At 51.8% G+C, this 15,755-nt stretch overlaps 6 protein-coding genes across 6 annotated transcripts; 3 read left to right on the top strand and 3 right to left on the bottom strand.

Moving 5' to 3' along the window:
• Nucleotides 1-566: 566 nt before the first annotated feature.
• On the top strand, nt 567-4,399 carry GT037_002326 (uncharacterized protein; the record flags this gene model as incomplete). The annotated part of the gene is made up of 8 exons (XM_038927373.1): nt 567-701; nt 746-1,268; nt 1,332-1,454; nt 1,504-2,180; nt 2,364-2,509; nt 3,244-3,338; nt 3,387-3,707; nt 3,759-4,399. The coding sequence occupies 8 exons, from the start codon at nt 567-569 to the stop codon at nt 4,397-4,399; spliced, it is 2,661 nt and encodes an 886-aa protein (XP_038790665.1).
• A 422-nt stretch (nt 4,400-4,821) lies between these two features.
• Nucleotides 4,822-5,114, bottom strand: GT037_002325 (uncharacterized protein; the record flags this gene model as incomplete). Its single annotated transcript, XM_038927372.1, has 2 exons — nt 4,822-4,952; nt 5,027-5,114. The coding sequence occupies 2 exons, from the start codon at nt 5,112-5,114 to the stop codon at nt 4,822-4,824; spliced, it is 219 nt and encodes a 72-aa protein (XP_038790664.1).
• Nucleotides 5,115-7,349: 2,235 nt separating this feature from the next.
• On the bottom strand, nt 7,350-8,350 carry GT037_002324 (uncharacterized protein; the record flags this gene model as incomplete). Its single annotated transcript, XM_038927371.1, has 2 exons — nt 7,350-7,784; nt 7,883-8,350. 2 exons carry the CDS (start codon nt 8,348-8,350, stop codon nt 7,350-7,352), a joined length of 903 nt encoding a protein of 300 aa, XP_038790663.1.
• Nucleotides 8,351-8,920: 570 nt separating this feature from the next.
• Nucleotides 8,921-9,554, top strand: GT037_002323 (uncharacterized protein; the record flags this gene model as incomplete). Its single annotated transcript, XM_038927370.1, has 3 exons — nt 8,921-9,059; nt 9,118-9,395; nt 9,447-9,554. 3 exons carry the CDS (start codon nt 8,921-8,923, stop codon nt 9,552-9,554), a joined length of 525 nt encoding a protein of 174 aa, XP_038790662.1.
• A 373-nt stretch (nt 9,555-9,927) lies between these two features.
• On the bottom strand, nt 9,928-10,404 carry GT037_002322 (uncharacterized protein; the record flags this gene model as incomplete). The annotated part of the gene is made up of 1 exon (XM_038927369.1): nt 9,928-10,404. One exon carries the CDS (start codon nt 10,402-10,404, stop codon nt 9,928-9,930), a length of 477 nt encoding a protein of 158 aa, XP_038790661.1.
• Nucleotides 10,405-11,649: 1,245 nt separating this feature from the next.
• On the top strand, nt 11,650-15,515 carry GT037_002321 (uncharacterized protein; the record flags this gene model as incomplete). Its single annotated transcript, XM_038927368.1, has 8 exons — nt 11,650-11,788; nt 11,838-12,173; nt 13,173-13,726; nt 13,786-13,912; nt 14,101-14,808; nt 14,856-15,203; nt 15,269-15,424; nt 15,481-15,515. The coding sequence occupies 8 exons, from the start codon at nt 11,650-11,652 to the stop codon at nt 15,513-15,515; spliced, it is 2,403 nt and encodes an 800-aa protein (XP_038790660.1).
• Nucleotides 15,516-15,755: the final 240 nt, after the last annotated feature.

Genomic DNA, 15,755 nt, shown 5'->3' with positions numbered 1-15,755 from the left:
CGTGTCTTTTATGTACTGTACTATGTAGAGAGCGACAGTCGGGTCTTCAGACCCCAAACACTACGTCATTCAATGCCGCTAATCAGCTTACTTCATGGAAGCCGTTATCGTTCGAGATTCAGTTCTTCGTAAGCCAACTCAGGAGCCGCATACCTTGCCGAAATGGTATCGATTGTCACTCTTATTCTCCAAACGATGTACTATTCGGGGATCAAACGTTTGTGGCTAAGTGCTGCCCGAACGAGGCAAGGCTGATATGTTGAGAGCATAGAGCGTGAACAACAGACCTATCACAGCTTGAAGAGTAAGCGCCTGACAGGGTATCCGCAATGCACGATAGTATATATTTGCTTGGCCTCGAATGGCCGTTGGATAAAAGTACTAGCTTATGCTGCAGAGCTCCTGGACACACATGCATGCCATCGCCTTGTACGGCGTATGATCATCAGTCATGTATGCAGTTTTTAAGGCTGATATTTGTGAAAAAAAAACTTGCGTCGATAAGAAAAGACGTTGGCCCAATGTTCCTGAGATGACTTTTCTACATCAGACCACTGCCTGCGCTGATGATGAAGATGACAGAAAAGACGCTGGTCGATTCGAAGTGCGATACAACGAGCACCAACAAGGAGACTGTAAAAGATGCTGTCGAGGGCCACAGGGCTAATGGCGCAGGAGGCCTCGAAGGAGGGGCACTACACGTACGCTCACAGTCCAAGTACACGATTTCTCTAATGCCCTTCAGCGATACATCAATACCCCCTCTTCGGTAAACTTTAATTTCCTCATGCAATGTTCATGGGAAGCATCTGCAGTTACTTTCCAATTCGCGCTGAGCAATGGCGGTCCAGCCTCCGTCGTCTATGGCAGCATCTTCGCTTGGGCTGGAACAATATTAGTGGCCCTGTCACTTGCCGAAATGTCATCCATGGATCCTACGGTCGGCGCTCAGTATAGGTGGTCTGCTACTTTTGCACCGAAGTGGAACCGCTTCTTCGGTTTGATGCAAGGGTGGATTACGGTATTCGCCTGGGTCTGTAGCTGTGCTTCCAATCCCGCATTGATAGCAAATATTGTCGTCGGTTTGGCTTCCTTTAACAACCAGGGATACGTCTCCCAGCGATGGCATACTACACTTATCATGTGCGCCGCGACAGCCATTCCTTTCATTGGCAACCTCTGGCTACCCAGGATCATCAACATACTCGAAACAGCCGGAGCGATATGCCATGTTGGATTTTTCCTTGCGGGTGTCATTACATTATTAGGTATGCTGGACTCTACGAAGTGCACGTGAGGCATATGTTGACTCTTTATCTTCACATCTGCAGTCATGGCACAGAAAAGCTCTACAGAATATGTCTTCCAAACATTGACCAAGGATGTCAGCGGATGGGACAACTCGGCAGTAGCCTGGGGTATAGGACTTATCACTGTTACATACCCTCTATGCGGTAAGCTAGCGGAAGTAATCTCTAACTTGGACATACTAATGATCTATAGGTTTCGATAGTATCATTCACATGTCCGATGAAGTCAAACAAGCACGTACCCGGGTTCCACGATCTATCATCTTCTCCGTCGTGGTTAACGGCCTCATGCAACTCATTTATATGATCACTGTCTTGTTCACCATTGGTGACGCACAACGTGTCTCCGCTTCGCCTCTACCGATCATCGAGGTGTACTATCAAGCCACTGGATCTAAAGCAGCTACGAACTTGTTCATCTTTATGCTAATATATGTCATATTTGTATCTTTTTTCAACGTCTTCGCCTCAGTCTCACGTCTCATCTGGGCTTTCTCAAGAGACGGGGGATTACCATGTTCGTCTGCACTCGCAAAGGTTCATCCGACATTTGGAGTGCCGGTCAACGCGCTATATCTCAGTGCTCTTTGTGTTTGCATACTTGCTCTGATCAACGTCGGTTCAAGCACGGCGTTCAACGCTATCATCTCTCTCACGGCACTGGGCTTGTACCTTTCCTACTTCCTTCCTGTCTTGTTCCTTTTGTGGCGTCGAATGTCGAGGACGGCACCATCGCCAATTCCATGGGGACCATTTAGACTGGGTATTGCGGGACCATATATCAACACTGGTGCCTTGTGCTACATCCTATTCACCTTCATTTGGATGCCGCTGCCTACTGTCCTTCCCCTGGACAGGTTCAATATGAACGTGAGTGTCTCCGTGTTAAGTGCAAGTAAGATATACGCTGAATCCATACATCCATTTCTAGTATGCCGGACCGATTCTTGGTGCGATTATCCTAGGCGCTGCGCTAGACTGGTCTTGGAATGGGAAAAGGAGGTTTAGAGTGCCAGTCGCAAGCCAGGGTCTTGAGTGATTGTACTGATGAAGCTGGAATGGGCATCACGGCAAGCTAGTCAATACATACGTATTAGGCGTCGGAGGGTTGTTAGGGCCGTCGCCCACTCGTCTGGTTATGATGATCTTCTAAACTTTATGACGTTGATGAATCCAAGCTCCCTAACAATGCGCAGTCGGTATGACGTAGGCCGCTTTATCAACCATGTGTCGGTGGGCGCCTTTGATGTCGTGGAAATACCCAGGATGTTCAATCTCAATGTGATTGATGGATGCAGGCACCGATGGGTTGAGTCATGAGACGGCTAGCCTGTATTTGGAGTCGACGTTCACCGCTCCCCGTGACCGTGGTCAAGGTCAGGACATCAGTGACGAGGTAACGAGACATGGTCAGCAAGTGTAGCGATTGGGTGACACAGTGCCTGACTTCTCTCTGGGCGTGTGAGGAGAGGAGGATGAGTAGACCACCGTCTGGAGACCACGTAGCACTCTCCATAGAAACATCCATGGATATTCTCCGCGAGACCCTGATCTGCCTGCATCCCACGCGCGATGGTGCGGGGGAACGGTCGGTCCTTTTGGAGCGCGCGCAAGCTGCAGGAGTGGGCCCGGGCAGAGGTGCTACCCATGCACGATGATCGCAGCCTACATACACAGCCCACTCGACCTCTGCCACGCCGTCGCGAAGCTTCGAAAAGCGTCGGAAGCCCCGCAAAAATCCAATTCTGCGCTACGGGCTGAGGCAATAGGGCAGATGACGACATGGTGTCTTGTGAGACTGAGCTGAGAGCTGCAGCCCTGCCGAGAGCCGCGCTTTAAGTGTCAGATGCTCGCCGCCTGCCATTAGGCCACACTTCCTTGTCCACATTCAAACCTCAACACCACCACCACCACCGCCAACTTGACCACACAGACACCACCCGCCTACGAGTATGGGACGCCGTGACAGAAATAGAGAGCCATCCATATCGCCGCCGCCGCCGCCTCCGATGGGGCAGCCACCACCCCGTAAGATGCCATTGCCCAGTCTGTCGGCACAGCGCTAACAAGGCACAGCACATTCCACATACCACTTTGAGAACTACGAAAACGGCAAGCCGAAATGGGCGCCTGGAAAGGACAATCAGAGAGACTACCGCGACTATCGCAATAGCCGCAGGGGCGATCATCGTCGTCCCCGAAAGGAGCGGCCTGCTGAAGACGATGTGCCGCCGCCGCCTTACCCAATGAACCCTCCTCCCCCACCAGGCGCTGCACACTATCCACCACCCCCGCCGGGGGCTTCAGAATATCCGCCTCCCCCGCCCGGTGCATCAGACTACCCTCCTCCTCCTCCTCCACCTGGAGCATCAGACTACCCCCCTCCCCCTCCGCCAGGTATGTCGGCTCGTCAAGGCAGTTTCGCAACACCAGCTAACAGAAAGGAAGATGCCCGTGACCACCGAGACCGCGGCGGTCGCCCACGTCGCCATCGCAGACAGCCCTCGTACTCGTCCGACGACTCGGAATCAGACTCCCCGCCCCCTCCGCGACGCAGCCACCGCGACGACCGCCCCCGCGACGACCGCCCTCGTAGATCTAGACGCGAAGATACCTACGACTCGTACGACGAACACTATCCGCCCCGAAGACCCAAGCATGACGGCCGCCGTGAACGCGATGGCTACAAGTCTGAAGGCTACAAGTCGGACCGCCGCCGCAAGGACCGCGACCCTTACTACGATGATCGCGACCGCCGAGACAGGCCACGTGACGATCGCAGACGCCGCGATGATCGCTACGATGACCGCTACGACGACCGCTACGACGACATGTTCAACACCAAGCCGCGTCGCGACTCTCGCTATGACGACAGGGATCGTGACCGGCGCGGTCGATACGATGACGACCGCTATGATGACCGCCGTAGGAGCGGTAGAGGAGACGTGGGCAAGCCAGGAAAGCCCGGACAGCCTGAGTGGCAGAGGCAGGCTATGGGCATGTTCAAGGACTACGCTCTGCCCATCATCAAGAAAGAGGGTGCCAAGTATGTACAGAAACAGATGGCCAATGGCTTTGGACGGCGCTAGTGGATTTTATTCGACATGACATAATGATGATTTGCTGGGGGGTTTTGCACGGCGTAATGGTTGCACAGTGGGAACACCCTTCATTCTTGACGACTCTTTGAGATGGCATGATTTTCCGGTCTGGGGCGTTTTGGGTATGTACTGAACATGATATCCAATCTACACATGATCTGCTCTTTCAATACTAAACATTAGATTTCTGGACTTTCACATGGGTCTGCGGCGACAAGACTAATCTGACTCGGTTCTGACTGATTTGTATTGTGCAAAGGGGCAACGAATGGCTGGCCAGTCTATAGGCCCTACATGAAAGCATGCGTGTCTCCAACCCTATCAACCCTATCAACCCTACTTCAACAGTGAATCAGGATCCTCTCCATCCAGTACCGCTCCACTACGCTTCAATTGCTCCATGTAGTACCTTAGGCACAATAGGCGATGAGACAGTTGATCTGGCAGGCGAACGACGGAGCGAGCGGGCTGCAGTTAGAACGGCAGATGTCATATGAGTCTTGGTGGGCACAAGCGGCCGCCTGAGCGTCTAACATGAGAACCAATCGTTAGCCAGGCCTTTCACTATCCAAGTACCCCGGACGTGGAGACTTTGGCGACAGAAACATCACGTACCAAGAGATGCACCCGTCTGCTCTAGCGAGGTTGCGGGAAGCGCGGTGGCCGTGACGGCGAGGGCAGCGATGATGGCAGCGAAACGCATGGTGATTGCAAGAGGATGATTGGTTGCTTCTTGAGAGAAGAGTGCTGTTCTGGGTAATGGAATGTGAAGAGAGGATGCGAGTTGTGTTGATGAGGAGATATCCAAGATGACACAGGACGACTTTATACACCTTTCGAGGCCATGACCAAATTGATCTCTTAGAAGGCTATGAATAACCATTACCCAATGGAGAATGGAAATCGGGAAGAACGGCTGCGCGACGGATCGCGACCTGCATGGAACTAAACCTCATCTCTCTGCACTCCCGAAACCTGGGGGTGGGTAAGGCGTTCCGTACGCCCCGTGGGGTCTAAATACAACACCTTACGAGGAAGATCAGGTATGATTGAGGCTAATGGAACCAGTCTGTGTTCCACTATAGATTGACTGTCTTCGTATGCTGAGGGTGGCCTTGCATTGAAGCATCCTTCCATCACCGCAACCCCAACCTTCCCCACAAGACGAAGTAACCTTGAGTAACGCCCTACCACTGTCGTCACTCCAAGGCCTTGTCATTGCTTGTATCCGCCTGAAGGATCGAGTGGCTGCTTGGGTCCTCCTAGCTCTTTCCATCTAACGTAGTCGATGTTGCATCAGCTGCGACGAAGCGTATGCACTGGGCTTCGCTCGCCGGGTAAGCTTCATGCCGAGAAGCTGAGCTGTGCCTTCCAACCCGAGACCTTTTCCTTGGGAATCCAGCGTGACGGTTGGATGACACCAAGATATGACTTACCATCACATGAATGACGATGGATGCTCGGATGCGGCATAGCAATCCTTCGGTCATGAGAATCGAAGTAAGATCCCTAGTGGTTACATCGAAGGTCAAGATTTGCACTAGATTATACGAGCGTACCAACCAAGATGTAGGTGCGGTAACGCTACTGAGAGACAACACCAGATCTGACTTCTCCTCGGACGACATCCTCCGCTCGCCTGATCAAACAAAATTAGCAACCCAAACGTCCATCGCCCGAACTCCCGTCCGTCCTCCCGGCACATTCTCCAAGCTCGCCTCACATGCATCCCGCAATGCTAAAACCACCCCTCGTTCCCTTTCATCACTTATCTTCTCCTCTACTTGTCTTTCAAAAGAAGGAGAGAGACAAGCAGAGACTTCCCATTGTCCGTCCGACAACTCCTCTCCACTCCGCACACGGCTCTCACTCTCTAACTGCCACCCGGCAGCCAGAGCTAGCTCAGTAAGACGCTTTGGCCCCAGTACTGTGCGTATATTCGAGATACTCTTGGGTTTACGACACTCCAGTGCTGCCTGCGCGAGCGCAGCTAGTACGTGAGGTTGGGAAGAAGAATGTGTCGCTATCAAAGACCACTCGGCAAGGAGCAGACGTTTGCTGTGCTGCTTGATGGCCTTGAAAGTGGAAAGGATAAGTGAAGGGGAGGAGAAGTACCACAGACAGTGGGCGAGCACTGTAGCATCGAACTCTTGACCACTACTTGTTGGCAGTGACGAGAGATAGTCCACGGGCGACTGTTGGACCCAAACGATCTGCCTACCTAACGGACTTCGTGAGATGTGATCCTGTGCTTGGCCTAGAGTATATGGAGAGCCTGTAAGAGGATTAGTCCGTTAGTCTCTACTCATCCATCAAGACAGTGGTAAGGTAGGAATGGAAAAAAGGTACCATAGTCCAATTCTGCCGGATCAACGGCAACGACCTTGCCCTGTTCACCCACAGCGGAGGCAAGCACAGTCGTACAATCTCCTTGCCCACATCCTAGCTCCAGTACTTTCGAACCAGTGGAGACTCTCCAGTGCTGCAGAATTGCTAGACGGTGAAGGGTTTGGGAATGCTGAATGTCGAAGTTGGTCGGATCGTGTAGAGAGAGACGAGCGATAGACTCAGGGTCAAGTTGAGTAAACATGTTGTGCTTGATGAGTGTTGAACAACGAACCGCTAGGTGGGTTCTTTGCGGGCTATCTACAGTATATCATGAACATGATGTGAGAATCGAGCTAAGCTTGTGTGGGAAGGTGGGTTACATCCTTGTCAAAGCACCCACGTGACATCATTCGTGGTAGGATGATAGTTGAAGAAAGGTAGACTAAGGTGATCGTGGGTCAATAGATTTTTACTACAAGTCATCGGTGCTACATCCCGTCCTTAGTCTAGCGTGGTCTCACAAACAGAGCTCGTGTTCTCATGCAGGATTGTGGCATCTTGTCATCCGTACTACATAGATAAAAGACGCGGGTAGGAAGCAACATAACTACTATACTTCCGCTCGATCCTGCCTCCTTGCCAGACCAAACCCGAAACCCGAGGCCACGTCAAGCTGATTATAACTTAAATGACACGCCACCCGCTGACACCTCATCTCCACGATCAGATTCTGTGCCTCGCTAGGGCAGGCGAACTCCAATGTTGTGCTATTCAGCTTGACCGTGAGATCTAATACCCCGAGAAGCTCTCCGCGCACAGGAAGGGTCGAGTATGACAGGGTATCATAGTCGAGCTCATCCATACCAGAGGGGATGACGGCGGAGGCGGGGGAGGGCGCGATCAGCTGCCAGATCTCCATCTCCGTGATATCCCCTTTCGTTGTGAAGTTCCAAGTACGCGCAGAAAACTCAAGAGGCGGACTCCAGGTAACTGCACAAGCATTGGTGCCAGGGGAGGGGATCGGAAAGCGCATTATCGTCGAGTCCTTCTTGTTCGTTAGCAGATGCGGACCCAAGAGTCGAGGCAGAGTAGGTAGATGACTGATCAAAGGAGACGCAGAAGAAGCAAATACGAAAGACGAACCTCAACCGTGACATACACCTGTACCCCCTGGCCCCACACAGTACTCTTCAACTTTCGGCTCACTCGTGCAATTCTATCTGCCCAAGAGTATTGATATATATGGGAAGGGGCAAGCATGCCCGCTGCTCTGTTTAGTCCTAGTCTGGCATCGCCGAGAGGAAGCGCCTCAAGCTCAGAGTCAGAGAACGGGTAGGCTTGATATTCTGCTAGAGTGACGTTGAGGAGAGCGACATTTGCTGCTGATAGCAGTGCCAGGGCGAAGGAGAGATAAACGACGATTTTGGGTAGCTGGAAGAGTTTGGATGGTGCAAGGGTAGGCAGGTTGTTTGATGCAATCAGGGAAAGGGAAGAATCGTCATCCTCAGAGATGGACCGCTTCTCGGGACTTCTGATAGTCTCCTCACCGTCAGGGTCTATCGCCAGGGGGGCATATTGGGAGGAGCTAAGTTTGGCTTTGGAGAAAAACATGGAGAGACGTGGTCAGAGAGCGGAGTGAGGGTAAAGGACTGCGCCGTGAGCGAAGCGAAGGTCAAAACAGGCGCTGGCTCAGAGAATGGGGTTGCATGACGCCAGATAAGCCTTGCCACTCTCTCTTGCTATCGAATACACTCGCTCTCGCCGGAAGACTTTCCGCTAGCCAGAGAAAGCACGTTTGGTCACAAGTTGGCCGTGCCTTCGAGATTGTGCAGGATCTCACATGCATCTCTGCGTGGCGGGACTGGGCCCTGTGCATCTTTGTGGAAGGCGGGACGCCTAAAGACAATCAACCATGCCAAAAAGCTTGCGTGCGACACCAAAAGGCTTGCGTGCGACTTGCAGAAGGCTTGAGCCGCCCCGACCCACTTGGTAGATTAATATCAAGTCTTATCTGAAGCTACCAAAACTGGACCGACCCGAGAGCGATCAGCGTCTAGCCACATTGGGGTGGAACCCTACACGACTCGCAAGGCTTCCTAACTCTGGCATTAGACCGACTGAGTCCACTACATCTTGCTCTGGCATTCCACCTTGCAGAATGCAAACTCACCTCTATCAATCATGGCACCCCTCACTGCAATCACATTCCTGTTTGCCATTAGCGCCGACCTAGTCTACGCCGCACACGCCGGCTTTCATGTCCAATTTCCATGGATGACTCGCGGACGACCATCGATTGATAGATACGTTCCTTTTTGTGGTATGTACTCACATCTTTCCCAATCTTTGGCTCGGCCGTGTGGGCTGATACCAGAAAGGGAAGATATTGCATAACCCGCAACGGTACTCCCGCCGATCCCGCGGTTTCCTCTCGTTTTCAGGCCATCCTGGGGATCTTGTGACGGTTCTCTATACCCGCTATAGGGTTCCGAGAAAGAGGGAGGACTTCCCCCTCATCATTATGCGAGATGTACCCATCCAGCCTTCTGGACAACTATGTGTGAATGTCACAATACCGTTCGAGACAGCTGTTAACGAGATGGGTGTCATGTATTTTGAGGCCAAAGATCCGAACACGGGCAATTGGGAACACTATGTCAGTTACTGCAGTTTGTGAGAGTTAGAGATCATGCTGATGCAAAGACAGTGCTCAGACGTCAAGATGGTCAACATGATGGCTCTGCCAGAGGATCATCCGGCCATGTGTGCAGCTAACAATGAGACGCTTATCCCTATGCCAGATGAGTACCTTTAGGCAACATGCTCAAGAGCCGTAGTTTTATGCAGATATGGTGTGATCTTCTTCTAAACCTATTCTGCATTCGCGTCACATCAGGAGAAGGACTTTCAGCGGAGAAGGAAAACAAGCTTAAGATTGAATAGGGGGATGGAGTTACAACAGTGTTTCTCCGTTTGAGCAAGCAGACCGGTTCTTATAGTTGAAGTATAGTAACCTATCTTATCTTGTATGTACCGTCTCTTATGATAATCAAACGAGTGTGATGAGTATAACAGAGCTGAGCCAAATCCACACAATACTACCGCCGAGGCACCTAGGCCCACTGCACTTCTCACAAAACTTAAGCGAACTACTCGAGCAGGCTTTTGTGAAGCTTGGTCATCTGACCTCAGTAGTCCGCAACTGAGCGATATTCATGGGCTTTCTCGTCGTTGTCGCTTCTGTACTCATGGGCCTTCTCATCGTTGTCGCTCCTATACTCATGAGCCTTCTCGTCAAGGTCGCTCCTATACTCATGGGCCTTCTCGTCATTGTCGCTTCTGTATTCGTGGGCCTTCTCGTCGTTGTCACTTCGATATTCGTGAGCCCTCTCGTCGTTGTCACTTCGGTATTCATGGGCCTTCTCGTCATTGTCGCTCCTGTATTCGTGGGCTTTCTCGTCCGGATCGCGTCTGTATTCATGTGCATAGTCAGAGCGACGGACGGGTATGTCCAACTCTGCCTCAGCATGGCGACGATGTGGTACCTCATCGTCCCATTGATAGCGAGGGCCCAAAGCAGCAGCGACAGGAACCACTGCAGATTGAACGGGAAGGACGTTTGCGCCAAGGCTGGCGAGGCTGAGAAGAGTGATGATGAGCTGCATCGTTGCAATTTGGTAAGAAGTATGTGCTTTGGTTGTAAAAGACACAGGAGTAGACTGCAGATGAGATGTCATTAGTTCTGGTCTTTCTCTTGAGTATTTATGCAGTTTCCCCTCTGAACAGATCTTCGACGGAAGGTCAACGAAGATGCATATCGAGAAGGTAGATTGGCGGTCGTCTGTAACAACTGCATGGAAAGTTAGCGCTCCGCTGTTAGTGCATTTGACGTGATCGTGGTTTAGAGTGATATCAAAGCAACCAGGCCTTGGTGGCTGTATACCCTGGTCAGAACCTGACTGCTTTGTAGAGATAAGACTAAAGGCCCAGTGCGCCAAAAGGCTTGTTCCTGGCTAGCAGCTGCATGTGCATCGGGGGTCTTCCACCTGAACAGGATTGGTCAGCTCGTATAGCTCTTCTAACTCCTCCAAGTACTCCGTACCTATCAATCTGCAAGAAAACCTGTTGGCGATCCATTCGGGTTCTTGTGAGCTTTAAAAGCTATCTGGTTGAGCTGTTTGTATATCGCCTTACTGAATGGTGCCTACTGGTATTATGTTACTGCCAAGATAGACATCTCATCGCTATATCCAAGTGTCAAAATCTTCAGCATTTGGACCGCTGGAACGCAGAGAACACTTGGAGCCAAACAAAAAGCGCGTAATTTCATACTCTTAGGACCCGCAGAAGACGCAGTCAGCTGCCTCGCCATCCCGGCTTTCTTGCCGATCAGGGAGAGGTGTTGGTAAGTGGCGGATTCGTGACTGGATTGATGGCAAATCAACCACCGCTAGATCACCTGCTCAGGTGGCCCATTGTTGCATGAAGCACTTCTTCGTTTCAATCCAGCGTCATAGTGGGAGAGGATACAGTAGTAAGCCCGGTACCGCCGTCCAGACTAGCTACAATACTCATACCAATCAGTAGACCCGTCTCCCATTCCTAACTTCATACACCAAGCCGCTTGATATGTACCATTACTGCCCCAGAACTGCGTTATCATGCGAGATGTTTCTCCACCTACTGGCGTACCCTATCAACAAGGTGCCTGTGATCGACGAAGTCATATGGATTCATAGAGTTCCGTTATGTGGAGCATTTCCGCAGGGGTCTTCTCCTGTCTCGCTCTTCTAGATTCGTGACTCGGTGGAGATAGACTTGTAAACAGTGCCCTCCTGGTGGTGAACCATCTCCCGTCTTCTTCTTCTTCTTCTACTACCTCAACGCATCACCCCTACCAGCACATCAAGATGTTTCCTAAATCCCTAGCCCCGCGCCTACGTGGCCTCTCCTGTGGGTTGATCGCTGCGCTATGCGTCTCCATCCTCATGAATTTTGCCGCCCTCTTCTTCTCCCTTAGAATCTTAACGCGTAGACCGCGGGGGTACAGTGAGCGATGTCACAGCTTCATCTGCCGTTTGGAGCTAACATGTAGCAGCCTATCTCGCTGGTGACCGACCCCGCGAGCTGCCCCTCAAGGTTCGCACCATTCAGTCCGCCTTTGGTGATGACCCATCACACTACGGGATAGAAGGCACCACTGCTCAGGCTGAATGGGACGCGATTCTTCCTCCAGGCAAGGGTTTCGTTGTTCTAGGGGAGGAGCATTTGGCCTTCGGGGTGTCGATGTGGCATCAGATGCACTGCCTTAACCACATACGCGGTTCGCTCGTTAAAGGAAACGACGGCGCAGAATATACAGCCCACTGCTTCCATTATCTGCGGCAGAGCATTCTCTGCGCTGCCGACACAACCCTAGAACCAGGGACCATGAGTATGAAATTGGCTAGTAGGGATACAGCCGCCTCGGGGGTAGGGACTCTGCATACCTGTCGGGACTGGAGACAAGTGTATGATTGGATGGAAAGGCGTCATGGGGAGCGGAATGTGGAGATGAATGAGACTAGTGGGTATGGTCAGATGGGGAATACGACCATAAGGAACGAGTGATATGGCATCGCTCGCAAGTGAGTGGAACTCTGCAAGGCGTACCGTGACATGCGAGTGCTGCCTTTCTGTGCCTCGCATGAAGAGAGATGGACGATCAGATGGCTGTTTACGTCTTCTCTAGCCACATATTAGCGTCAGATGTTCTGGGCAGATGTAATCCGAAAAGGCAGGAGCTTCTGAAGATAATGCAGGCGATATGTGGGGTTGAAGATACTGGTTTATCTGAGATAAGATTCACTCTCGAATGTAAGGCGGTTTGGGAGACAGGCACCAGGATATGTCGCCAAGTACGTGACGTCGGAGAGTATCCGTCGTAACCCATGCCTTTACACCAACGTGTTGGTATGGAGCCTACCTATTTAGGCGGCGGGTTATGCTTCGACTACCCAGGTATTGCAATCTCGTCACTTCTCTGTGCCTACTCGCTGTTCTCTGTCTGGTTGCATGGCAGTCATGGGCCGTTCGATGCTATTTCTCTGCGTACTCACCATCTTTCCCAACTACCACCTCTCTTATGCGCACGATTGGAAGGAACCAGAATCACACAAGTGTGGTGAACTGCTGACACGCAAGGAGTGGCGGATGTTGACGACTAGCGAGAAAACAGAATGGGTGGGAGCAGTCAAGTGCTTAGCAAGCATACGACACGAACGGCTATCCTTGACCAAGGACCAGACTGTGCTTGAGGGAAAGAGGAGCCTCTACGACGATTTCTCTTACTCACATGCGTCAACCGAACATAGTGCGCATAAAAACGCCTACTTTCTGCCGTGGCGTGCGTCCCGTCCCGCTCCTCCCCAAATACATGCTTACGTGGCCGCAGATCGCTGGTTTCTCCACCTATTCGACACCTCTCTTCGCCAGACATGCGGGTACAGCGGACCAACGCCATACTGGGACTGGTCACGCGATCACGCAAACATGTTCGATGCACCAGTGTTCGAGGATTCTCCGGAATATGGGCTGGGGGGAACGGGGGATTGCGACTCTTCCCCCGACGCAGATTGTGTCGTTACCACAGGTGCTTTTTCCCCGTCCACCGGGAACTTCGAGCTCTCTTGGCCTATTCCCCATCCACTGCGGAGAAACCTGACACTCATAACCGGCTGGTTCGACGATGAGTTACCTCAGAACCTGACCCTTGGGCCGGACTTTGTGCGTAATGCGACGCAGCAAACGACAGGCGACTTCTTCAGGTTCCAGTTCGCAATGGCACTCATGCACAATCATGTACACAATTTCGTTGGGGGCGACTTGGCAGGGGACTGTCCAAAGGTCCTGCCTAAGGAAGATTGCCGGGGTATGAAGATAAGCTTCACGCCTAATGACCCGCTTTTCTGGCTGCATCATGCGCAACTCGATCGGCTGTGGAGTAAGGTGCGCCTTCGTACCCCTGTACCCTACTAACATCCCAACTGCTGACATGGATTGCATAGTGGCAGCGCCAACACCCATCCAACTTTGCTGCCTTCTCCGGCATCCCTCTAAATCCGCAGAACATGACTGACGAGCGCTATGACCTCACTGCTCACGCAGATCATCGCATGGGCTTCGACGTCCAGAGTGTGCCTGTAGCGCCGAAGGATACGTTTAATATTGAGGCTTGGCCGTTGTGCTATCGATATACGGACGAGGAATGACAGGTGCCAAACCAGACTGATAGTGACACTATATCCCATCCTTCACGCTTGTATATACACTGCTTTCCCTTGCGCTACTGACAGTACGTCCATTTGGAGCCACGAGCACAGCCATGCGCACCTCCCTCTACCTCACCCGTTTCCTCCCTCTCCTCTTCTGCCTTGTCTTCCTCCTCTACCTCGCCCTTCGTGCCACCGCTTCTCTATCCGACATTGAATTTCTCATATCTTCCCTATCTGAGCGTACTGAAGCGCTTCATATTGCCCTCGCGTCCCAGCTTGCCGCCCCTCCCACACCGGTCTTCAAAGATGCCAAGGCTGCCAATCCATACAAGAGCGAAAGAAGGAAGTACCCTTCCCTCTCCGATGGACTAGCGCACTGTATTAACTCCTTCGAGCAATACCCTTTCCTCGCTGAGCGTGTGCTCCAAAGGAAATATTTACGATACACCAAGCAGACACCCATGCAGAAAACCATAAGCAACAAACTCGGCTATCCTGCGCACTTTGAAAAAGCCAGGAAGGGAATCGAGGTGAACGCCCGGTTCTCGGAACAGATGGCGCATATAGCGAGAGAATATTATCATACCGGCCCAGAAGCGCTCGAGGACAAAGAAGACGCTGACTTCGGGGCGGTGGACCTGGTCTTTGGACACCTTTCCCGAGACTGGAGCCCACAGGGTGCAAAGGAGAGACAAACTGTGTTTCCGCCTGTTTTGCATGGGCTTGAGCAACACTTTGGCGAATACGGGAGGGGGAAAAAGATACTCGTTCCAGGAAGTGGTTTGGGTCGGCTTGCAAGCGATATCGCTGATCTTGGTGTGTTCATTATTCCTCCTTGTTGACGCAGGCTTACACAGGCGCAGGGTACAACGTCACGGCTAACGAGCTGGATTACGGTTCCATCATGGCCTACCACCTGCTGACAAACCACACGAGATCGCTTCACCAACACACCTTCCAGCCCTTTGTGACCAAATGGACGCATCAGTCCAATCCCTCCTCGCGCTACTCCACCCTGACAGTGCCGGATCATTGGCCGAACAAAGCGGTCAAGCTTGTAGAGGGTGATTTTCTGGACATGTTTCCTCAGGATGGAGAATTCGACGCTGTTGTCACACTGTTTTTTATCGATATTTCCAAGAATGTGGTTGACTTTTTGGGTAATATACATCGGCTGCTGAAGCCTGGTGGACTGTGGATTAATCTTGGACGTAAGTTACTGTCGTCTTCTCCTGGATCCCTAATCTTTGTATCACACTGATTAACGCGTATGCAGCGCTTAAATGGGGTACACACTCCGCTATCCAGCTCTCCGCCGAAGAAGTGCTCCAACTGGCAGATCTGCTCGGTTTCGACGTGGACCATACGTCAAGGAGGAGCATTGACAGCCTGTATGCTGAACAACCTGACACGCTGCTCAAGTTCACTTATAGTAAGTGCTTTCCTTCTTTTGTGACAAATAGATATGTTGGCTGATAAAACGACTAGTTACGCAGTTCTGGTCGGCGACGAAGAGGTTGTAGGGCGATTCGCGGTTCGTGCGGGAGGCCCAGGCGGCGGACGGGCTGCAGAGAAAAAGTGTCTAAAGTATGTCGGATGGGGTTTGTCGTCGAGAACTGTAGTTTGCGATGCGTGAGCCGATAAGCAACATAATTGTCGTGATGAGGAAGCAGGAAGCGATGCATTCGCGTGTTGCGTGGGGTAAGGTTAGCTTGTAAAAGGAATGTTCCCAGGAGCCATTCGCATGACTGCAACTATACTTT

Source organism: Alternaria burnsii (genome assembly GCF_013036055.1).
Source record: "Alternaria burnsii strain CBS107.38 chromosome Unknown 750, whole genome shotgun sequence".
Taxonomy (NCBI): domain Eukaryota; kingdom Fungi; phylum Ascomycota; class Dothideomycetes; order Pleosporales; family Pleosporaceae; genus Alternaria; species Alternaria burnsii.
The sequence above is the reverse complement of the archived record's forward strand: the minus strand, read 5'-3'. Positions and strand labels throughout refer to the sequence as shown.